This window comes from Typopeltis vanoorti, chromosome 20, assembly GCF_054136105.1.
Source record: "Typopeltis vanoorti isolate ZY-2024b chromosome 20, IOZ_Tvanoo_1.0, whole genome shotgun sequence".
In the NCBI taxonomy this organism is placed as follows: domain Eukaryota; kingdom Metazoa; phylum Arthropoda; class Arachnida; order Uropygi; family Thelyphonidae; genus Typopeltis; species Typopeltis vanoorti.
In genome coordinates, this window is record NC_143568.1 from 109,111,289 (window position 1) to 109,138,030 (window position 26,742).

The window sequence follows — 26,742 nt, forward strand, 5'->3', positions numbered from 1 at the left end:
CATACTTAAATAATAAAAAAATATTAAATACTAATATTAACGTAAATAATAAAATGCCACGGGGAAAGAATGTGTCTACGTGAGAGCCAATCGAATAACTACTGCATAAACGTGGCTCTCGACTGTCACTAGCGGCGCCCGGGAGTCGCCAGTCAGTGTTGACAATGTTAGTGTAATAATGATAAGTGTAATAATAAAAACCGCGTTAGACCAAAACCCGCATTGTTCAAAAGTGCGCTATACAAGGTATTCCTGTAGTCAGTTTTTTTACCACTGTGCCTAGGGATGACAGTGGACCTGTTTCTAAACCTTTTCCCACCAAACAAGACAGACTAGTCAAACACTGAATGAAAAACAATTGATTATCCAAACAGCTTGTTGATTGACATTAAACTTAATACAACTGGAAGATGTTTCCATGCTGCTTCACACCATCTTCCATTACAAAAGAGAGGCATGATTCAAACATTATGAGATGGAGCATTTAATGTCCAGTATGTCAATTAACAAAAATGAAGAACTGTGCTATCTGAGGCATAACCTCGTTCTCAATAGTTATCAACCCAAGATGATCAACAAAATTCTTATCAAACCTCATATTGTTCCTTTACTTAAATAAGATTTTAAGAATGCAATCATGCTACCTTACATCAAGAATGTTATAAACAAGGTGGCAATATTGCTTCCTGAGTAGAATATTAAAGTAACTTTTTTACTACTGCATAAAATCTCCAGGTTCTTACATCCACCAAAACCTCCAACATAATCTGATGAAAAAAACCAGGCATTTATAAGATTCATTGCACTTCTGGCATTTGCTATGTAAACAGGAAGGTTGGGAGAGATCTGCATGTCTGAACATGCAAAAGACATTAAAAAACAGAATATAAACCAAGTTTGGTATTCCATATAACTAACACTATCAAATAGTTTGCCAGCAAACAAAATGCCTTACATTGAACATAATTGTTTTACAAGAACGTTTGCATGGACCTCATGCAGAATACTGTTCTGCATGAGGTCCCATTTACAACATATATAGCTTAAACTTAAGTCTTAAAATAATAGTTATAATTGAAAGATACCTACTGAGAAGGATGGTTCAATGTAAAATCAGGTGTAAGATAAGGGTATGTGTTATTTCAACTGTTACTGATTATCTACATAGATAATCTCTGATTTTGATATCAGAATTAAACTCTTAAATAAAATCCAATACAAATGTTCATTAGAATGAAGTAATTGCTGTGACAAATTCAGAGTGCAAATTTGCAATATAAAGACGAAGACTAAAAAAATAGGCAAGAACATGGAAAACATCAACTGAAGTCTTAAGTTATTTTAGTTATTAATGCACAGATTTGGTAAAGATGGCATATCATCATCAAATTCCTGTTATGTACCCACAAAGGGTGTAGAGGATATTATGAAAAAGTTACATCATTACTAACTTCTTATCAATAATTTTCCTCCTAATTAATCCGTTATCAGATCTTACATATAATCAGTCATCCAAGGCTTCTCTTACTCCATCAATCCATCTAGATTGTGGTCTGTCTGTAGATCTTTTCCCTGCTATTCTGACAAAATACAATTGTTATGCTAAATTTTTCTATCCCACCACATATTTCCCGAATATCCCAATATCCTGGTTTTAATGTGGTTCTGCCAATGATGCCATCTGTTCACTCCCTAAATCTTTCCCTGAACTCTCATTATGGTCTCCAGTCATTAATCAAGTGTTTTATATTTCAAACCCAGCGCTGAGATCCATAAATGAAAACTTGTTTCAAAACTGTGTTGTGTAGAGGTAGTCTAGTGTTTTTACTACTTTCTTTCTCATTCCATATTTATTCCGACTTCATGACTAATCATGCATGAGGAACACAGAAGATATGAGATTAATCTTAGAAGGGAATTTTACATAGGCACATGGAATGTTCGGGGTCTACAGATGGGAACACTTGAGATCGTCAGTAAAGAGATGGATAGGTATAAAAATTACATCCTGGGAATTAAAGAGACCAGATGGAATGGAGAAGGTCACTTCAAAAGACAGGATACTTTCTATTAGATTTAAGGTTCAGCCTACCAATGTATCAATCGTGATAGTCTATGCAACCCACAGATAGGCCTGAAGAAGAGAGTGAGGAATTCTATGAAAACTAACAGACTGTTCTGGACTGCCTATTAAGGAAAAACATACTTTACATCTTAGGGGACTTAAATGCAAAAGTGGAAAAGAGTATGAGAGTCAGGCCGGAGTGTGGCATGTTTGGTCTGAGTGAACATAACACATGTGGTGAAAGGCTGTTAGAATTTTCTCATGCTAACAGATTAGTTATTACCAATACCTGCTTTAAGAAACACCCACAATGGACTTATACTTGGATATCTAACATTGATAGGTCAAGGCACCAGAATGATCACATCCTGGCTCCACAGGGGCGAAGAACCAAAGACTAAGACTCCGAAAACTTCCAAGTCAGGCACATTCCACTAGATTGGATGTTAGAGAAATTCCTAGTGGATTCACAGAAGAAACATCAACTCAGTTGGATGATTTTTCAGAGATCAGAAATGCTTTGGGAAGGAGTCAAGGTGATAATAGAGAATACAACAAAGAAGTATCTCGGCCCAATAAGAAGACCAAGAGACCCATGGATATCAGATTGAACATGGGAACTAATCAAAAGAAGGTGGTTGGAAAAACAGAGATGCAGGGACTGAAGAATATAAGCGATTACATAGAGAAGTCAGAAGAGCCATCAAGGAAAAGTTCTATACTAATAAATGTGAAGAGATAGAGTTCTAGATGAGGAGACACAATTATAAAAGGATGTTTTATTTCATTTGTGACCTAAAGCACGAGTTTAAACCCAAATTGAATTTCATCAAAAAAAAAAAAAAAAAAAAAAAGGAATGGCGTATTACTAACAGAAGAATTGGAAATCAAAAACAGATGGAAAGAATTCTGTGAGGAATTGTACAATACAGTGGATAAAGAAAATTTGGAGGAGCCCTCTCACCAGGAAAATTCTGATTTGGAACCTCCTCAACATGAAATTGAAAGAGCAGTTAAGCAGCTTAACAGCAATAAGGCCCTAGGTGCAGATGGAATCTCAGCAGAGTTAATTAAGGCCACAGGGGATGGAGGGATAAGTGTTTCATAGATTGATTACAAAGATATGGGAGACAGGATGGCCTAGAGATTGGAAGAAGTTGGTTTTCATACCACCACATACGAAGAGAGATATGAAGGCTTGCAAGAACTATAGAACTATTAGTTTAATATCTCTTGCAAGCAAAATTTTATTGAAGATCATGCTAAATAGGATTGAAGCCAAAGTTGAGACAGAGATGCCTGAGGAACAAGCAGGTTTTAGGAAAGGTAAGGGTACCAGAGAGCAGATCCTTTGCATTAGACAGATCACAGAAAAGTATAAAGAATTTAGACATCCTATGGTAATGTGTTTCATAGAAACTCTAAAGCTTTTGACTGTGTTTAGCATGTGAAACTGTGGGAAGTAATGAAAAGAATGGGTTTTCTTCAATACACTATCAGGTTGATAGCCAACTTGTATAAGGTGCAAGAAGCCACAGTAAGAACTATTCCTTTTACAGTACTCTTTCCCCATTTCTAAACTTTTTCAATAGCTTCCAGAATATTTTGCCACCTTCCTGATATTTATGTTCTATGTTCTTACCAAAGGTTTCTCATGACTTTTGTTTAGCTAATTTTACAGTCTGCTTCACTTTTTACATTTTTCCCCCCCTGTATTCTCTCAGAACATAAACTGATATAATTGCTGGTATGCTTTCTTCTTTTCCTTGACAACCCATTTAATTTCCTGAGTCCAGCTTCAAGTTATGATTTTTCAATGCATGCAGATAATCTCACCACATGCCTCTCTAGCTTAATCAAGCAATATTTTCTTCAGTGCCTGCCAATGGATCTCCAAGTTTTGGTTTTTATTTTCAAGCTCTCATTTAATCTTGAATAATATTTGTGTATTTGAGTCTACAGTTCATTGCTGATAGCTGCTCAACTTTGTGTTACTTTAAAACTTTCTTATGCACCTTTCTTCTTAATATGATATCCAATTTTATCATGCCTAAAACTAAATAGTGATTACTTCCAATTTAAACGAGATCTTTCTTCTTTTTTTCTTGTGACTTCTACAAAGTAATCTTCCAACCATTTGTAACTTATGGGTGTGTGAGTTGGGTTAGAAATAAAACATCTGATCACTATAAACTATTGATTAACATAGATATAAATGGAGATAACACTTTTAAGAACTCTCTTGAAATATAAATTGTAAATAATTATGATCACTGAAACATAGACATAGTACATCAGCAAAATAACTTGATTAACACATACTTTGATCTTAATCTATGAGATCATCTTCAGTGCACTGACAATTCAAACAAGGTGTAAAATGGATATAAAAAACGACACATGCAGTGTGCATTATGGTACAGTGGACAGCAAGATATGATTAAAAAAAAAATTTAAAAAAATCTACTACTTCTTTTGATCAATAAGAGTTATTATATAATTATACTTTCCCAAAAATTTCTGGTAAGGAAAGGCAGTTGTTATGATTCAAATTTGGATGGTGTGGTAACACTCCAGTACACTCTCCTGGAGCAAGCATTCAAATTTGTAGTGGAAATTATGAATTAAGCAAGTTCTTGATCAGAAGGTTCTGTGGTCAGTGTCTACTCCATGTTGTGTTTAACCAGACTTCTCAGGTTTATTATAGATGATATATGATTGGTGTTCATGTAGTCTTTTTTCAATAGAACTTCCCGTCAGTTTGAAGTAAAAAAGATGGTGATCACAGGAAAGTTGGTAGTACACACCAGGGAAAGAAGAAATCATTTATCCTTATTGAAAATGATAAACTTATGCAGATACTAGACTGCATTTCTTAGAGATTGGATTGGATTGGAGATGCCAGAAACATGTGGAACTGGAACTATGTACCAGTTCCGAATTGTTATGAGAAGGCTTATAGGAGTCAAAAATGTGCTGTAGAGAGAAGCCATTCTGTTGCATAATGCAACGGATATTGTTCAGTTCTAGTCTGAGATCCTGAGGGTTGGAGAAGACATGAAAGGTTTTGATGATGCCCATTTTTATTGCAAATGACGTGTAGAATCTTGCCAGTGAAGGCTTGATTGTAATAAATAGAAGTAGTCAGTACAACAAAAGGAGCAGGATGTACAAAAAGAACAACCTGCTCTTCTGTTCCTGGCATCTCCAAACAAATCTCAAAGATCCTTGATAAATACAATCTAGTACCTATGTTTTCCCAACAAACTCTCCTCCTGGTTATGTTCCATCAAGGATATACAATCTTCTCTTTCCTTCGGTGTGTATCAAGTTCTGTGAGATTGTTCATCTCTTTTACTTTGGACAAGATGATATGTTCTGTTGAAAAAAAAAAAAAAAAAAGACTACAGCAAACACCAATCGTATATTCCCTATAATAAACATGAAAAGGTCTATTTTAGCACAACATGGAGTCAACTAACTACATCTTCTAGTCAATTCGCTTAAATCATCACTGTTGCTACAAATTTAAATGCTTGTCTATGTGCTTCAGTTATCACTTCACCATGCACATTGTACTAAAATCACAACTGTCTAATCAACAAAAGCTACAACATGCACACAATAAATTAACTCACCTTTCAGACCAGAATGGCAACTCTGAGCAGCAGAAAGATGATTTTTGTTTAACCGAAAAACAGGTGAACGTTGTCGGATATCTACGCTGGCACATACAGTACTTTCTCCATGTACAAAGAAATTGAAGGCAAAAGCAAACTGTGGACTGAAAATAATACAGTTCATTGAAATGATCATATCTTGGTAGTATACATTTTGAACAGTTTCATATGCAGTAAGGAAGAAAATGCTTTTAGTATAAAAATTACAATGAATTCTCTGTCTTTGCACATTATCACAATTAAGTTCATTTTTGAATGAGTTACAATAAGAATGTAAAATCAATTAAATTATGACAACTTATTAATATGTCTTGCACAGAATCATGATTGTTACAGAAGTTAGTGGAAATAACCATATACAAACCTAGTATTATAATCTAGCTGCCAGCACATGTGGACTAAAACAATATACTGCGCGCGCATGCACCGTATACTGTTTTAACAAATTGATAGAAGACATTTATCTAATTACCAAATTTTGTCTTTGACAAACGTTTCCAGTATCTTAACCACACTTCTGTGATAATCAGTCTATAATTAGCTACCTCTTTCTTCAAGCTTCCTTCATGCAACAGAATATTTTGTCACGGTTCCATTCTACTTGGTCCTTGCAGAGCTGAGACTTAAAGAGCTGGGTCGGAGACAATGTTAATTCCCTTGCACATTTTCATCATATATGACAAAAATTCCATCCCAGTAAATTTCACTATGGTGCAACAGTGAGATTTTGTAATATCCTAAATACTTACAATTCATCTACCTCTATTTTATTATCAGTCTGTAACAGTAATATCTCCAGATGAATGGCATATCCATGCAAAGTGATCATAATTCAGCTTCTTTCTGCTCTTCTATCTCTTTACTATCAGCATCTATTATAGTTATTGCTATGATAATAATTTTTACTTAATCTCATAATCTGGTTTTGCCTTCCACACCATGCTGTTACCTTCTTACCAATGTATAATATAATAAATTTAGTTTAATCCTTTACCCAAGTGTAGGCAAACAAAGTTTGCACCTGAAGTATCTTCAGGACTGAGGCAACTCGTAGTAAAGGTGGACCAAGCTCTCACCACTCCTTGTCTCAGTATCTCCCATAATGCAAAGCACATCTCCTGTGGACATGTATCATGCTATGCATTAAGGGAAGGGCCACAACCCAGACTGGTTTTGACCTCTTCTAACTGCTGACTTGCAACTCAAATACCACCTTATTATTAATTTACTCTGGATTTAGAGAAAGATGTTGGAAGTTTATTTTCTACAAGGAGATGTGCTTTACATTATGGGAGATACTGAGACAAGGAGTGATGAGAGCTTGGTCCACCTTTACTATGAGTTGCCTCAGTCCGGAAGATACTTCAGGCGCAAACTTTGTTTGCCTACACTTGGGTAAAGGATTAAACTAAATTTATTATAGTCTAACCAAGTGGAAAATAAACTTAGAGCATCTTACCAATATTTTATGCTGATTATGGGCTTACTGTTCATCAATCTATTTATATAGTTGAGATGTTATAAGAAACCCTTAGCAAACTTTGTTTCCCTACACTTGGGTAAAGGATTAAACTAAATTTATTATAGTTTATTTCCAAGTGGAAAATAAACTTAGAGCATCTTACCAGTGTTTTATGCTGATTATGGGCTTACTGTTCATCAATCTATTTATATAGTTGAGATGTTATAAGAAACCCTTAGGACAGTGGTTCCCAACCTTTTTTCGTTAGTGTACCCCTTTTAAACCCATTTCTATAAATTGTACCCCTTGTTTTTAAAATAGCTATTTTTAAATACTAACACTTTTGTTCAGTGCCTATCTTAATATAAAATAGTGGAAATGAGGTTTTTCCACTATTACTGATTATTTTTCGTGTACCCCAGAACGGTCCAGCACGTACCCCCAGGGGTACAAGTACCACTGGTTGGGAACTGATGTCTTAGGAGAAAGAGAAATAATTTGTTAAAGATTGACTATGAATTCATGGAAAAAAGAGTGATCTGACCCCCACTCCATTCCCATGAAATAAAGGAAATGGTGGGAAAGAGAGCATGAACAATAATGGAAAACATAAGGAATATCCAGAAAAATATGAAATATAAACAGGAAGAATTAATGTTTAAATTTCAAAATATTATGTTAGCTTAATGCTATTTACCTGAAAACCATTACAAATATGTGTGGTCTGTACCATTAAAATCAAAAATAACCAGAAAATTTCAGCAAATATTCAACTTTATGATTGGCTACCTTCAATTATAAAGCGGGATGAACATTAGACCACATTATTCAGTCTGAAAGGGAAGGAGAAAAGTGATTCACAAAGCTATTGTGAACGAATCAGTTTCCTAGTTGGACAGGGGACCAAATGATGGGCAGCTGGCATAAATTGCTACTGTTCTCTTAGGAAATAAAGCACAATATGCTAGGTAAATCACCAATATATATATGTGTGTGTGTGTGTGTGTGTGTGTGTATATATCAGGAAGGTGGAAAATGTTCTGGAGAAGAGGAATTAGAGATGTTAAAGATATAATTAAATATTTCTATGAAGAACTGATTTAGAAATAGGAGAAGCACAATAGATGCAAGTTTCATATGAAACAGATTAGCAGATTATTAAACAGATTATTTTGTCTCCTATGAGAGACAAAAATAAAAAACTACACTGCTGTTTTATTGACTTCAAACAAGCTTTTGACTCAATGAACAGAAGCAAACTCATTACAATTCTAGAAAACAGAGTTCAACAAATGTCTATTAAATTGTATCAAGAATTACTATTCAGAAACACAAGCAGAAGTGAAATACAAAAACATAGAAACAGATCAAATAGCAATTAAAAAAAGAGTTATGCAAGGCTGCCCACTGCCATCATATTTATTCAACCTGTACCTAAAAGAAGAGATTTTCGTAGACATTCAGGGATTAGAGAATGGCAGGTAACTGCTGATATTTTGTGATCCCTAACTAACATTATGTATTATTGTTGAAAGAGTGCGGGTGTGAGGATCAAATTTTTTTTTTAAGGATTAAAAAATTTATAAGTTATGGGAGAAAAACACTCTGCTTGCACGTGCTGACTCAGTAAAATGGCTGAAATAAGATCCAGAAAAAGTTCTGGTTTTCAACTAAAACCATACTTATAATGGTTTCAAATTGGACAAGCAATGTACAGTTTATATTCAAGTTGGAAGTCAGCAGTATTTGATGTAAAATCAGATGTAAGACAAGGGTCACATTATCACAGTGTTATATGTCATCTATATGGAACACATTATGGATTATTAAAGTGTCTTTTTCTTCCTTTTTTCTTTTTTTGTTGGCCCTGCCAATGAAAGGTTATTTGTAAACCTATTTATATATATGTGAACCATTCTACCTAATATCAAAAATTGGAGATATTAATTTAGCATATTACTATATGCAAATGATGATGATGTACTCCAAAATAAATCCAGCGCAATTCATCAAGATTCTTTAAATTAAAATTAAATAAATAACGTAAAAAAATTTGGGAAAAATCCGCGGCAAAAAGGCAGAACAGGATACATCATCCATAATGAATGGAGAACCTATAGGGAAAAAACATTTCAACTATTTAGAACAATTTTAATGAAATTAGTGTTTGTTCATACCTCGCAACGTTTCATGCTGTTTACGTGTGCAGGAGCTCAATTGGTAATAACAACCATTACCCTTGCAAAGCCCTTCCTAAGTGCCTCAATGTTGGAGGGAGGAGGAGGGGGGGAAGCCATGCTCCATAGGATTAAGGTCAAGAGACCTGGCTTGAGACAGTCTCTTCTTGATAGATTGGTCCATAAGCTTCGTTTGATAAGGACGAGCATTATCGCTTTGTAGGATAAACGTTTTCCTTATTGCAACAACGTACAGATGAATAGAGATGTCCAGGACCTCTTCTCTATAAGTTGCAGCATTCATTGTTCTGATAGGAAGCACATACAAGTTAGCATGTCTATGTGATGAGACGCTTCCCCATCACACTACCTCCATGATGTGTCCCTTTCACAGATATTATACAGATGATCAGATCATCCCTCTAATATCTGAAAAATTTTTTGTCCAAATCAGAGCATGCCAGGCATCGCTTTGTAGAGCAAATCAGGACTCATGTGTAAACAATACTGACCCTGATTAGTCTTGGATCCAGTTGACATGAAGACTGGCCTATTTCAAATGCTCTCTCCTGTGATATCAGAATAGAGGCATGCAGAACTACTGGTGCCAAGTATACACACCATCGTTGTGAAGCATTCTGTGCACAGTGGAAGCACATAAAAATGTTTCTGTAGCCAACGCGAGGTCAGATCTCAGCTGATTTGGAGTAGCACTTCTGTCTTGGTGAACATATAATTAGAGATATCAATCACTTTGCAATTGTAGCCCATGTCTTTCCTTCACTGTATCTACAGGATGCTGTGTTTGGTGGAATTGGTTCCACAGTCAAAACCACGAAGTGACTCACATGCAACCATTCGGCTACCTCTAGTCTTACAATAGCTCACAGCCAGCAGCCACATCCAAGAATTTTGCTATCCCAAAATGTCTCATTCTCACTCCAGACACAAAACTGAAAGCAAATTAACAAAATATCTTCTTCATCATCAAATTACTGACATGTATCCAGAAGGGGTGTACAGGATATGATAGTACTACATGAAAAATCTACATCATTACTAACTTCCTATCTATAATTTCCCTCCAAATCAGTGTGTTACTTGTCAAGACTCCAATATTATCAGATCTTATATTTCTATCGTCTAAGGCACTTTGTACCGTATCAATCCACCTATATCTTGGTCTTCCTCTGGATCGTTTTCCTGACAACCTGGTAGAGACTACTTCTTTTGCTAATCTCTCCTCGCTCATTCTGTTTAAGCGACCATACCACCTGAGATTAGCTCTGCTAACGCATTCCTGGATGCCGACAATGTCAAGTTCTTTCCGAATATCCTCGTTTTTAATATGGTATTGCCATTGATGCCATCTGTTCATGCTCCTAATCTTTCTCAGGACTCATATCTGCAGTCTCTAGTCTTTGGTCAAGTGTTTTACTTCTGACCCAGCTCTCAGATCCAGAAGTTAAACCTGGTTTGAACACTGTCTTGTATACAGCTAATTTAGTGTTCTGACTAATTTCTCTCTTATTCCATATGAATTTATTCAATTGACTTCCTACCATACCAGCTTTGTTGATTCTGTTGTTTATTTCCATATTTAGTTTACCATCTTCACTAAAAATCATGGCTAAGTAGCTGAAATGTTTTACTTGTTCTCTAAGTTATCCATTCACAAGGAAGTTGATATTTTCAATGTTTTTGCCTATTTCATTGTCTTTGTCTTTTTAATGCTGACCTTCATACCATATCTATTACAACAGTTATTCAATTTGCTCAGGGAATCTTGCAGACTTGTAGCTGATTTATTTAGAAGTATAACATCATCTGCATAAAGCAAAGAGCCGACATTAACATCTCCAATTTTGATATCAGGCTTAATACCATTTTCCTTCACAATGCGATCCATATAGATAATGAATAACAGAGGGGATAATGTACATCCTTGTCTTACACCAGATTTAACATTAAACCATCTTCCTGTACTTCCTTCAATTCTAACTGCTGACTTACAACTCAAATAAAGACTAAGTATTGCTTGATATAATACCCCATTGACACCATATAACTGTAGCGTATTGAATAGCTTCTCTCTTGGCATCTTATCATATGCCTTTTGCAGATTGACAAAACTTAAATACAGATCTTTGTTATATTCCCATGCTTTCTCGACTATTTGTCGTAAAGTGAAGATCTGATCCTGACAGCCTCTATTTGGCCTGAATTCAGCTTGTTCTTCACACCAAGCTTTTCTTCCGCAATTCTTCTCAACCGTTTCTCAAGTATACTTGGATAGATCTTCCCAGGAACACTCAGTAGAGAAATATAACTCTGTAATTCCCACATTCGATTTTATCTCCCTTTTTATATATGAGTACTATTAGAGGTCTACTCCAATCATCGGGAATTCGTCCCTCTGTCCAGGCTTTCTGAACTATGCAGTGCAGCCACTGTAAGAATTTCATACCGTCATACTTCAGCATTTCTGGTTGAATATCATCTACTCCTGCTGCCTTTCCACATTTCAAGCCTTTGATGGCTTTTTCTACTTCAAGTATGGATATGTATTCCTGCCTGCATGCCGGTCAAGTGTTTTTTAACACTGTGCTGTCATCACTGCTTGTTTCGTTTAGCAATTTTTCAAAGTAATCACTCCATACTTCAAGGATATCTTTTTTTCGCCCATTTTCATGTCACCTTCATCATCTCTAACTCCTTTTACAGCACTTTTTCCTCTATTTCTAAGCTTCTTCAACAACATCCAGAATATCTTACCACCTTCTTGATATTTATTTTCTATGTTCTTGCCGAAGTCCTCCCATAATACTATGTGTTGAATACTATGGCTACTCCTTCTTTTCCTTGATTGTCATTGCCTGAATATAACAATTTGTATTTATTGCTCAGAAAGATCTCACCAGTTTTTGTCTTTTTTGTTTCAGTCACCTCAATTATGTCGATCTGGTACTTATCTAATTCCTCAGCTAGTTCCATTTCTTTTCCATTCAGGCTTCTTATGTTGATAGTACTGATCTTTAACTCTGGTGATGTTGAGTTGGGATGTGCTTTCAGATTTGTTCCAGTAGCTGACATTTCGCTGTTTGCCCTGGTTCCCTGGCGAAAACAACGGGGACCTTGTTTAACTGGGCAACGCCCCAGCCAGCATGAAATTTTGTCATGTTGTACTATCATTTTTATTTTGGTTTAACCAATAAGAATACAATTTGTTCGGCTAAATCCCAAATTGCCAGCACATTCTCGTTCGTTCAGTATCCAGGTAGATATCCAACAGGGGGCACCATGAAAAGGTGAGGACTGGACGTTAGGGCAGAAGTCCTGGTCGGTTCTCCGTATTCCTTTAAAGGCTATGTGGAAGTCTCCTCTCGGTTATACAGCTTTGACCCTTAAGCACCGCAATGTAAAATGTAAAATCTAGTAGCGTAAAATCAAAGTTTCATTATGTTTCTCCTGGTTTGATCCTTTCTCTCCCTCACAGTCTCTTTGTGATAAGGTTCATTAATGGTATAGTATGATACCTGATTCAAAATAATCTGATTTTTACCTTTTCCTTCCTATGTCAGCATCATCATAAGGCTGAAGAAACCATCGACCTAATCTTGCAAATCCTCTAGACAATAAACATCTGTTAAAAAGGGAAAAATGAATTAGTATTATTAATCAATGAGATCAAAACATTTTATAAAGTAACATATTGTTCACAACAAATATTAATTATTTATTTAAATATAAAGAGCAAACAGTCTTCATTTCGGCGATAGAAACATTAATTAAGATCCCACACTGTTTCCCATCCTTGTTTCCTCTCTGATTCCAACCCCTGAGTTTCTTATTCAGTTTTAAAACAATGTGGGCTCTAATATCCCCTTAATTTAATTAAGGTTTATATCGCTGAAATGAAGCTTGTTGGCTCTTTATATTTAAGTGACTTAATGGGTGCACCTTTTTGGACAACTCATATAGCAGAGTATATAAGTTCTTTTCGCTATACCCTTTGGTATTAAATTGGTCTAGCTACTCACTGATGAAGCTTAAAAAAAGGCTGATACCGGTCTGGGTAGTGACCTCCCTACCATAATGTAATAACAGCATACATTTCTTAGGAAATGTGTTTTTAACATTATGGAAAATACCAAGATTAGCGATCCGAACTTTCACCACCTTTGCAACGAATTGCCCGTGTTTGTACTACGTTCTAGGACTACTTGCATTTAGCTCACGCTAGTATTCGCCGATACTTTTATAGTTTTTTTTATACTATATTCGGCATGAAACTCTCTGATTCCAATCCTTGAGTTTCTTATTCGGTTTTAAAACAATGTGGGATCTAATATCCCCTTAATTTAATTAATGAATTATTTATATTATTTTAATCGAATAAAGACTTCTTAGGAGGAATGTTATTCTTAATATTTTATTTACATAATATTTCTTTATTCTTATAAACAGGTTTTCTCAAATGCATTAAAAATCAACGAGTTTTTACTTAGAGCTATAGCTTTTGAAATTGTTATTTGGCAAAGTATAGTTTATTTTTAGTTGTCAGAAGCAGAATTACTACCTTTGATACTTGTTATTCTAATGAGCAAAATGAATTTGTAAACAGAAATATAATTAATCATCATCAATTTCCTGATATGTAACCCCAAGGGGCATTTAGGTTACTATGAGACCACACATGATTAAGTTTGCATTATTATTAATCTCCTATTCACAATTTTCTTCCAAATCAATCTATTACTTATGAGCACTTCAATATTATCATATCTAACATATTGTGCTTCTAAGGCACTTTTGACTGAATCAAACCACCTAGATCTTGGTCTTCCTCTGGATCTCTTACCTGCCATCTTGGCATCAAACAACTGTTTTGATAACCTTTCCTCACCCATTCTATTTAAGTGGCCATACTACCTTAGATTAGCTCTGCTGAAACATTCTTGCATGCTAATAATGTCAAGTTTCTTTCTAATATCTTCATTTTCAATATGATTCTGCAATTGATGCCATCGGTTCACTCTACACTAGGTAAACATATACTTATATTCTCCTCTGTGAAGAAGAAGACATTTACAAAGAACTTCAATTTCTTCTGACAACCTTTCAGCAAAACAGTTATTCAAAACAAACAGTTACTAAGCTAATATTCAGTCCACCTCCTTGCCATATTGAAGACAGAAATAGTGAAAAAGGCTACATATCCCTACTATATATATCATTTCCGTATCGCAAAAATTCTTAAAAAATATAACATCTGGACCTTTTTCACTCCTCTACTTAAACTCCATTCCTTGCTCAATATGCCCAAGCAAAAGCATAACAACCTGAAATATCTCAGCATTTACCATATTTGGTGCAACCGCATTTACCATATTTGGCCAAAATAAGGCCAGATGGAAAAATCCATTGAATTATGTCTAGAGGAAAATAAAAGACATCACATATGGCAGAACCAGAGCAAGTATTCTGTCAAACCACGTCCTGAATTTTGCTGATGCTAATGACAAAAACTCTATCAGTCATAAAGTCATAAGGGAAAAATCGGAAAATATCTTTCGATGCTATGATGAACTGGAAAGAATTGTCCTCCATCCAGTGCATCTAAACAATAACTTCAGCTATAATCTATCAGACTGTCTTTGCGCTGCTACCTAACCTTTGGTGTTCACGAGACCGTGAATGCGTGCACCTGCCCAACAATGAAAGGGATAGCTCCAAGCATTAATACGTTAATGCTTTAATGTAAAAATGTTTTCTCTTGAAATGTCTATTGGCAGTTCCCTCATGTCATGCACCAAAAGAAGTCTTCTAAGAAGAAGAAATTAGCTGTGCAATTTATTTAAATTAAAATAGTGGTTCTATTTATTATCTCTTGGCTTATATTCATTTAATCTGTTTCTCACTCACACACACACACACACACACACACACACACACACACACACACACACACACACACACACACACACACACACGCGCACACACACGCGCACACACACGCGCACACGCACATGAAGGGGGCTGGAGTGTTTTCTGATAAACACCATCTAGAACAAAAATGATATTAAAGCAACTGATAAGATTAAAACAGAACATATTTTAAAACCATTTAAACCTACATGTTTCATCAAATTGTAATAATTTATTCTTTTTCTTTTAGGATAGATAAGAAGACATAATTTTTGTTCAAGGTGTTTATCATAACTTTTCAGCTCCCCTCCCTCCTGTGAGTGAATATATATATATATATATATATATATATTTTTTTTTTTGAGAAACTGCTTCACATTTCCAACATTATTTATTTACTTGACTTGATTGCATTAGTTAGTTTTTAGCTCTGAACATGTGTTTGTTTTTATCATCATCATCATCAAATTCCTGCGATGTACCTTCATGGGACGTACAGGGCATGATACTACTATATGAAAAATTTACATCATTACTAACTTCCATTCCACAATTTTCCTCCAAATCAGTCTGTTACTTGTCAAGATTCCAACATTATCAGATCTTATATTTCTATCGTCTAAGGCACTTTGTACCGTATCAATCCACCTATATCTTGGTCTTCCTCTGGGTCGTTTTCCTGCCAACACTTGTTTTGCTAATCTTTCCTCGCCCATTCTGTTTAAGTGACCATACCACCTGAGATTAGTTGTGCTAACACATTCCTGAATACTGGCAATATCAAGTTCTTTCCTAATATCCTCATTTTTTAATATGATATTGCCATTGATGCCATCTGTTCACACCTATAATCTTTCTCAGGATCTCTCATATCTGCGGTCTCTAGTCTTTGGTCAAGTGTTTTACTTCTGACCCAGCTCTCAGATCCATAAGTTAAAACTGGTTTGAACACTGTCTTGTATGCAGCTAATTTAGTGTTCCGACTAATTTCTCTCTTATTCCATATGAATTTATTCAATTGACTTCCTACCACACCAGCTTTGTTGATTCTGTTGTCTATTTCCATATTTAATTTACCATCTTCACTAAAAATCGTGCCTAAGTAACTGAAATGTTTTACTTGTTCCACAGGTTCCCCGTTCACAACACAGTTGACATTTTCAACAATTCTCCCTATTTTTATTGTCTTTGTTTTTTTAATGCTGACCTTCATACCATATCTATTACAACAGTTATTCAATTTAGTCAGGGAATATTGCAGATTTTTAGCGGATTTATTTAGAAGTATAACATCGTCCGCATAAAGCAAATAGCTGACATTAACATCTCAAATTTTGATATCATGTTTAATACCACTTTCATTCGTAATGTGATTCATATAGATAATGAATAACAGCAGGGATAATGTGCATCCTTGTCTCACACCAGAATCAACATTAAACCATCTTCCTGTACTTCTTTCAATTCTAACTGCTGACTTACAACTCAAATAAAAGCTAAGTATTGCTTGATATAATGCTCCATTGACACCATATAACTGTAGCATATTGAATAGTTTCTCTCTTGGCACCTTGTCATATGCCTTTTACAGATTGACAAAACTTAAATACAGATCTTTGTTATATTCCCATGATTTCTCAACTCTTTGTCGTAAAGTGAAGATCTAATCCTGACAGCCTCTATTTGGAATGAATCCAGCTTGTTCTTCCACAATTCTTTTCAACCGTTTCTCAAGTATACTTGCATAAATCTTATCAGGAACACTCAGTAGGGAAATACCTCTGTAATTCTCAGATTCAGTTTTATTACCCCTTTTATATATGGGTACTATGAGAGCTCTACTCTAATCATCAGGAATTCGTCCCTCTGTTCAGGGAATTATGCAGTGCAGCCAATGTAAGACTTTTATACCACCATACTTTAGCATTTCAAGCCTTTGATAGCTTTTTCTACTTCAAGTATGGATATGTATTCCTGACTGTATGCCTGTTGAGTGTTTCTTATCACTGTGCTATCACTGTTTTTTTCATTTAACAATTTTTCAAAGTAATTACTCCATACTTCAAGGATATCTTTTTATCCCGTTTTCATGTCACCTTTATCATCTCTAACTCCTTTCAGGCTTCTGGGCCTGTCTCCCACTGAAGAGACCTCAATAAGATCGAAACTAGTCTGGGTAGTGGCCCTTCCCTTAATACATAGCAGTATACATATCCGCAAGGAGATGTGTTTTGCATTATGAGAGATACTGAGATAGGAGTGATGTTAGCTTGGTCGACCTTTGCTATGAGTTGCCCGGTGTTGTACTACCTTACCCCAGTCCTGAAGATATTTTCAGGTGCAAACTTTGTTTGCTCACACTTGGATAAAGGATTAAACTAAATTTATTATAGTCTAACCAAGTGAAAAATAAACTTTCTACATTTGTCTATGTATTCTCTAAAAGCACAAGCTCACTTATTTGACAAGAACTTTTGATGTGCTTTCTTCTTTTTCTTCACTGCCTCTTTAACTAACTGTTTCCACCATGCAGTTCTGATTTTTCTATCCTTGCAGACAATCTCACCACATGCCTCTCTCGCTGAATCAGTCAGTGTTTTCTTCAGGGCTTGCCATCTCCAAGGTTTGGTTCCTTTTCTCAAACTCTTTCAATTTTTCTTGAATAATGTTTGTGTATTTTCTACAGTTGACGTCTGAGAGCTTCTCAACTTTTATTCACTTTAAAACTTCTTTACATGTTCTTCTTTTCAATATGAAATTTAATTTTATTCTGCTCAAGACTAAATGGTGATCACTTCCAATTTCAAATTCTCTGTACACTCTGGTGCTGCACCAGGGAGAATACATCACTATCGACAATAACATAGTCAATGAGAATTTTATTATTCCTTGCCTCTTCTTTCAATGTGAATTTGTGCACATTTTTATGTTGGAACATGGTGTTAGTAATAACCTGTCCATGTCCTGAGCATTAATCCAACAGGTATTCGCCATTATTATTAGCTTTGCTCTTTTCTCCAAATTTCCCCAAAATAATTTTGCATGTCTGACAATCATTTCCTACTCTGCTATTTAGATCCCCAACAAGAAGTAACTTTTCCTTTTTCATTGTGTCAGTTGCTTTCTCTAAAGCCTCAAAAAATTCCTCCACTTCTATCTTAGTAGAACCTTCTGTGACTATACGCAGAAATAATTCTTATTGTCCAGTTCCCCATTCTGATATCTGGACACATCACTCTACTTGATATTGCTTGCCCATCAAGATTTGCCTCATATTTTGTGTTGAATACTATAGCTACACCACCTTTTCCATGATCGTCATTGTCTGAATATAACATTTTGTATTTAGCCGGCATGAAATTCTGTTATGTTGTACCATCATTCTATATTTTGGTTTAAGCCAATAAAAATAAAATTTGGTTGGTTAAATCCCATATTGCCAGCCCATCCATTTCCATTCAGTATTCAGGTAGATACCCAAGAGGGTGCACCACGAGAAGGTGAGGATTGGACATTAGGTCAGAAGCTCTGGTCGGTTCTCCGCATTCCTTTAAACACTATGTGGAGGTCTCCTCTCGGTTATACAGCCTTGACCCTTAATCACCCATCTCGTTTTTAAAGAATTTCAAATAATTAAATTTTGTTACAACGATGTCTTAAACAATAACATGAGTCTAAATGGTATGATCATTCAAAGATGGTGATCAGAGATGCAGTACTGTTATTCATGTATTCTTATGGCAGAGTTCAGCAATAGTTCAATGGCCAATGTTGAAAGTCATTCTAGAGTCTACTTGGACACTTGTTGTATCTCCTGGAGGTCACTATGGAAATGGCAAAGGAGGCAGTCACTGATGATATGTTGGATAGTCTGTAGAATATAGGCGCAGTCAAAGTAAGGGCTATTTGCCATATTCCATTAATGTAGGAGGTAGCTACATCTGTCCTGATTCTGTTGATAACTGTCCATAGCCTTCGAGGAAGGATGAAGCTAAGCTGGTGGCTGCAGGAGTCTTTCACAAGAGAGCCATTTGCTGGTTCAACACGGTGTGAGTTGAAGGTGCTAGACCAGAAAAGGCTCTGGTTAGGTCCCAAAATGGGTACCGTGATTTCAGCTGGGTTCTGGGGGGGGGGGGGATTTATAGGTGTTGAGAGTGGAGAGGCAGTAGGGAGTTAATTGTGATTTTCTCCAGTTCTTTTAATGAAGCCTGTCTGCCTTTGTATATTTGGTGGGGCTATGTTGGAAAGCACTGGAAGCCATGGCAGAGGGGTGGATTTTAGGGTCCCGTTAATCGTGTGCATGGTTATGTTCAGTTGGGAGTGGATAATGTTTGTGTGAACACTTCTTTCCCAGACTAGTATGCAGTACTCTGCAGCGGAGCAAACAAGAGCCAGGCCTGAAATCCTAAGTACCTCGGCTCTAAGTACAGTTATCAATCAACAGCAATGGCTAAATGATATTATATTTAGAGTGAAATGAATCATTAATATAAATTATCTAATTACTTTGATATCTGCAGTCATAGATGTATATCTCAAACCACAATGTTTAAGTAATGGAAAGTTACATATATATATTTCATTCTGTGTTTTCAAAATACATAGAAACAAAGTAAAAAAAGAAAATCTTACTTTTCAATTAAGTTATGAAGTGCCTTGAAAAGCAATGTTCTACACTCATAGGATAATCCATTTTCCCAGGAGCCTTGTTCAGTATCACCTGCAAACAAAACATGCATTCACATATTATAGTTCACTATTAAAAACAAATAAAATGATTTCATACACACACTTAGATATTCAAAAATGCACTAAGTTAATTATATATCAATACAGACAACAGGTAAAGAATGAAAAATGCAGAAGGATGTAGAACAAAATGCATAATACCTAAATGCACATATACATGAAATAAGTGGTTTTAAACTTAGGAAGAAAGAAAGAAATCAGATGATATCTGATTTCTTCCCTCAGACTTATAAATCCATCATTGTCAATAATTATTTCCTCTTTTTCACTAAAAACAAGTAATATCTTAAATCTCTAAGATTCTGTTTCACCTCATCAGGCATCTTCGTGTTCCTGCAAGAATAAAGGACTCATATGTGCTCAATGGTGCTTTTGGAAGATTTTGGAAGAGAGGTAAAGCAAAAAAAAATCTCTTGCAGGAAAGATGATAGGACTGGGTCATCTCAAACACATGAGAAAAATTTCCTTTTCAAATATCTGTTTATGATATATGAAGTATTAAACATGGCTTAGTTATATTTAGAAATAATGATGATGTAGTTCAAACCCCTAATGCACATTAACTTTTTTTTAATTGTGCCTTAATAAATATTTATGTGTTCAGTAGCTTGTTTGTTTGTTCTAAAATAAATAAATAAATAAATAAAAAGTGGATGGGAAGGGTAAAAAAAAAAAAAAAAAAAAAAAAAGCAACTACCTTTCATGCCAATGTCGTTTCATTAAGCAAGGCAGGTGAAAGCAGGATTATTAACTTGTTTCACATGAAATAATTGGATAGTGGCTTTGAATAATTCATTTTTTCTTTTTTGCTATCTTTATCTGATATGCACATGGTGATGATGCTGTTTAGGATCATGTTCAAGCAAAGTTAAGCTATGAGACAAGTATATGCTGGCTGATAATTGTTTATATACTATTGATGTAGGCAATGATACAGATGTTCGCAGGAGAGAAAACCATGCAATCCTCCATATATGATTAACTAACTCACCTAAGATGAAAAGATTTTATAAATATTCCTCACATCCTAGACTGGATTCCAAACCTACACCTTTCCAATAAAATGATACGTTTGTTCTTTTGATTATGATATAGAGATACCTAGATGAAACCACAAAGAAGTTGCTTAATAATGAATAACAACTTTGCATGTGTTATTCCATGAGTGTCGACTTATGTGATGAATCTGAAATTTATCAACAAAAATGTAGTCATAAATAGCAGACCTGCAAAGTAGTCATTCAGAGGACTCAACAAATATAAGGAAAGGGGGTGGGGCTAAAATTGTTAGCGCATAATTTACTACCATGCTGAAGTATATCTGGGTATCATATTTTTACTTACAACACCCTATCCACAATTTTGCTGATGACTAAACTCCATTCCTCCTCTTCAATCAACAATCTCCATAGTGCTGAAACATTTCAAGCTTCAACAATTTACATAACTAACATCTAACACAGTGATCTACTTTCCAGTGGGATAAAGACAACCTCAGCAAATGCTACCAAAATTCAGTCCTGTCATCTTTCTTGCAAGAAAGATTTTGTTTTACTTCCCTCTTATCTTTGATAATACTGAAATCTCCAACTGATACTTGATTTCTTCTCTCAGACCTATACATCCACAGTCTCAGCCACAAAATCCAACAAAACTTAGTATTCTTTTCAGCTCAAGACATGCTTCTCATCTGTACAGCTGATAATAATGTACAAATTTCAAATTCACCAAACTTAGAACACTATTTTTTAGTCTGCTGGTGTACCATAAACCTCTCTAAAAATTTTTGATGCCATACAAAAGAAGGTAATCAACTTAAATAAATAAACCTCTGTCAGAAACTACCTCTTTAAATTTTGCAAAGATTCTCTATTCCTTCAATTATGTCTTATCATGTACCCAAGCAATAATAATCTCCAACTCCAGAGCTCTAGACAAATAATCTCAGAATCTCAATAGTATCTTGGACAGAAGTACCTTACAAGTTATAATATTTAGAACTGATCGCAATGGAAAACTTGTTAGAAGATTTATTTGCATAATTTTTTTTTTTGTCTAATCTAAAATAATTCTTATAAGGTAACTTTTCTGTTGTAATTATTTTTAAAGATTCCGAAGATGCCCTTGACACCTGGGAGTATTTACAGAAATAAATTTTCTTAATGTCTTACCTATTGAGGTAAAAACTAAGAAAATATTACAAAGAATTAAAGTTGAACAACTTTTACAGGTGAACTGTAGAATCAAACTATTTCAATATTATTCAAAAATGTTGAAAGTTTTCCACTCAGTTATACTATAAATTAAAGATACCAAGAAATTATATACTTGGTTTAATCTTTTATCCAAGTGTAAGCAAACAAGTTTGCACCTGAACTATTTCCAGAACTGGGGCAACTTGTATATAGAAGCTTATGACTTCACAACACTTGCCTTAGTATACATACCCATAAGGTTATGTGCTTTGCATTATGGGATACTAAGGCAAGTGATGTGAAATCATAAGCTTCTATATACGAGTTGCCCCATTCCTGAAAATAGTTCAGGTGCAAACTTGTTTGCTTACACTTGGATAAAGGATATTAAACCAAATATATAATTTCTTGGTATCTTTAATTTATATTATTCAAAAATAAATGAAGCAGTTTGAAATCAAGAACCAAACCTTGGAGTTTCAGTGACAAACTCTGAAGAAAACATTACTGATTAACCTAGAAACGCATATGGTGGAATTTGCAAGGATAGAAAAACCTGAACTCCATGGTGGATGCAAGAAGTTAAGAAGCAGTACTGGAAAAGAAGAAAGCATATTGATATTTTTGATATTTAGGGATAATTTTTAGTGAAGATGGAGAATTATATATGAAAATAGATATCAAAATAAGCAAAAGTTGGCATTGTGGGGAACCAGCTTAACAAATTTAAATGGAATAAGAGAAAAATTAGCAAAAAAGTAAACTAGCACACTTTTCAAACCATTTTTAGTTAATATTGATGAGAGATGCTTAAGGGTCAAAGCTGCACAACTGGGAAGAGACTTCGATGTTGCCTTTTAAGGAATGTGGAGAACTGCTAGGGCTTCTGGCCTAATGTCCAATCCTCATCTTCTATTGGTACATCCTGTTAGATATTTATCTAACTGGATACTGTACAAATGAGGATGAGATAGCAATTTGGACTTTAGCCATTCAAACTGTATTCTTATCGGCTTAAACCACAACGTAAAATGTTGGTATAACATGGCAGAATTTCATGCCACCTGGTTAAACAAAGTCCTTGTTGTTTTCGTGAGGGAACAAAGGTAAGCAGTGCAAAGTCAGTGACTGAAACAAATCCTAGAACATCCCAACACAGCATCAGCAGAGTTCAAGATTAGTAATATCAACATAAGAGGCATCAAAGGAAAAGAAATGAAACTAGCAAAAGAATTTGAAAAGTACCAGATTGACATAATAGGCATGATATAAACAAAGGAGACCAAAAAGGCGAGATCTTTCTAAGCAACAAATACAAAATATTATATTCAGGCAATAACAATCAAGCAAAAGAAGATGCATGTGTAGTATTAAAAACTAAATACGAAGATAATCTTCTAGAAGGGCAGGCAAGATGTGGGCAAAAATTAGAATGGGGAACTGGACAATGATACTTCTTGGTGCCCATAGTCTAACAGTAGTTCGACAATGGAATAATGTTTTGAGGCATTAGAGAAGGCAGCTGACACAACAAAAGTAGGAGTAGGAAACAGAGTGGGAAATGATTATAAGACAGAAATGTTTTGGGGAAAATTTGGAGAAAAGAGCAAAACTAATCATAATGGTAAGTATCTGCTGGATTTCTATTCGGGACAAGGACTAGGTTATTATGAACAATATGTTCTGGCATAAAAATGTGCACAAATTCACATAGAGAGAGAGAAGATGCAAGAAATGAGAAACGTCTCGTTACAGTTGATAGCGATGTTTTCCCACTGGTTCAGGACACTAGCGTGTACAGAGGATTTGAAATAGGAAGCGATCACTATTTAGTTTTGAGCAGGATAAAACTGAATTTCATATTGAAAAGAAGAGTGTGTATGAAAGTTTTAAAACAAATTAAAGTTGAGCAGCTTTCAGAGGTGAACTGTGGACTCAAATACACAAACATCATTCAAGAAAAAATGAAACAGTTTGAAAACAAAAACCAAAGCTTGGAGATTCAATGGCAAATCCTGAAAAAAATACTGACTGAGTAAGCAAGAGAGGAATGTGTTGAAGTTATCTGTAAGGATAGAAAAATCAGAACTCCATGTTGGACTCAGAAAGTTAAAGAGGCAATCAAGGAAGCATATCAAAAGTTCCTGGTAAATAAGTCAGCTTGTGCTCTTACAGAATACAGAGAAAAATGTAAGAAAGCAAAGCACTGTGTAAAATTACCTAAACAAAAGTCATGGGAAGACTTTAGTAAAAACATACAAAAAGCATCAAAGTGGTAAAATATTCTGGAGACTATCTAAAAAGCTTAGTATTGGAGGAAAGAGGTGACATATTGAAGATAAAGATATTCTACATGTCTGGAATAATTACCTTGAAAGATTGCTAAATGGAACAAGCAGTGTCAGCATGGTGATAGAAAATTCCCAACAGGAATGCAGTCAGGAATACATATCCATATTTGAAGTAGAAAAAGGCATTAAAAAATTGAAACGTGGAAAGGCAACTGGAATGAAATTCAACTATAAATGCTAAAATATGAAGATATAAAAGTTTTACAGTGGCTGCATGGCGTAACTCAGAAGTCCTGGTCATTGGGTCGAATGCTAGATGATTGGAGTAGAGCTCTAATAGTACCCATCTGTAAAAAGGGAAATAAAACTGAAAGTGAGAATTAAGAGGTGTTTTTCTACTTCGTGTTCCAAGTAAGCAATCATACTTGGAGAAGAATAAACTGAATTAGGCCAAACAGAGGCTGTCAAGATCAGATTTTACTTTAAGAAAAATAATTGAGAAACGTAAAGTTAAGTTAAAAGGAGATGGCAAATCCCATTTTATTTTATAGCTGGGTACGAAACTCGGATCGAAATCCATCGAATCCATAGAGTTTCATGTCGAAAAAACTATTGGCGAGCCCAAGTGTAAGTAATCACTTGGGTAGTACAACACCAGGGCAACTCCAATAGGTAAATATGACCTCTCCTATTGCTTCTGCCTTAGTATTTCCACGTTTGGGTCTGCCTCCCTAACGAGACCTCAATAAAGGTTGAAACTGGTCTGGGTAGTGGCCCTTCCCTTAATGCATAGCAGTATACATGTCCACAAGGAGATGTGCTTTGCATTATGGGAGATACTGAGACAAGGAGTTGGGAGCTTGATCCACCTTTGCTGCGAGTTTCCCGGTGTTGTACTACCTTACCCCAGTGCTGAAGATATTTTCAGGTGCAAACTTTGTTTTGCTCACACTTGGATAAAGGATTAAACAAAATTTATTATAAAAGATATATTTTGGTGATTACACCACATTTTTTATTATTCAGTTATACAAAATACTGAAATAATAGTTCCAGACAAGTTTCGTAAATCGTAGGATTTACATCTTCAGAGGGTAAATAGTATAACTTAAAGTTTAAACAAGAGAATTAATAAATACAAATCATAACCATCTGGCCAGACGGTCCTGATCTTTTGAACCAATTAGCCACAGAAGTCTACGCCTGCAATAAATTTATTATGGTCTAACCAAGTGAAAAATGAACTTTCAAATGTTATGTTTTTATGATAAACACATGCCGTTAAATTGCATTGCTCTTTATGTATAGAAAGGTTTAGGTGTTGCTGAGTATTCATAATAATATGAATGAATGGTAATATACGAGAATGGTCTGAAAAGTTCTCGGCCTCGACCATAGATGGCAACACAATTGGCAAGAATTTTTTTTTTCCTAAGTTGGTACATCTGTCATAAACATCCATGTGAAATTGCAAGTCGTATTCTATCAAGTAGTTTTTTTTATAGAGCTATCTGAAGCAAAAGTGTTGTCTGTATCCCTTGAAATGGATAAAATTGAGTAAAATGCGGTTATAAAATTCTTTGTAAAAGAAGATTTAACGCCAAAAGAAATTCATTCAAAGTTAATAAAAGTTTATGTGCACTCTTCTCCTTCGTTTTCAACAATTAAGAAATGGGTTGCCGAGTTTAAACATGGCCATACCAGCCTTGAAGATGATCCCTGTAAAGTGTAACAACATCAGAAATCATTGATCAAGTGCATATGTATTGGATGGCCGGCGAGTCAAAGTGCGTAATTACTGAGACTACAGGTATTTCTAAAGAACATGTAGAATATATTTTGCATGAAGACTTGCAAATGAAAAAGCTTTGAGCATGATGGGTGCTGAGCTTGCTCACAGCAGATCAAAAACGCACTCGCATGAAAACTGAACAGTACTTGGAGCTTTTTAACAAGAATAAACCTGATTTTGTGCGTCGATTTATTATTATGGATGAGACTTGGATTCACCATTACATACCAGAATCCAAACACCAGTCAAAACAGTGGACAGAAGCCAGTTGTTCAGTGCCAAAGAAGACAAAGTCAGTTCCTTCAGCAGGAACGGTCATGTTTAGGGATGCTAAAGGCATTTTGTTTATTAATTATCTTGAAAAGGGTAAACAATAACCGGGGAATATTATTCCGATCTTTTA

At 35.2% G+C, this 26,742-nt stretch overlaps 1 protein-coding gene across 1 annotated transcript in view; it reads right to left on the reverse strand.

Annotated features, from left to right (window-relative positions):
- LOC150095783 (mediator of RNA polymerase II transcription subunit 13-like) overlaps nt 1–26,742 on the reverse strand; it is a 237,279-nt gene that overhangs the window by 146,908 nt on the left and 63,629 nt on the right. The window contains exons 3-5 of the mRNA XM_090409956.1: nt 19,945–20,032; nt 12,947–13,027; nt 5,704–5,849 (exon numbers count right to left, since the gene is read on the reverse strand). Coding sequence (XP_090266082.1) covers nt 5,704–5,849; nt 12,947–13,027; nt 19,945–20,032 — 315 coding nt within the window. The remainder of the gene's footprint in view (nt 1–5,703; nt 5,850–12,946; nt 13,028–19,944; nt 20,033–26,742) is intronic.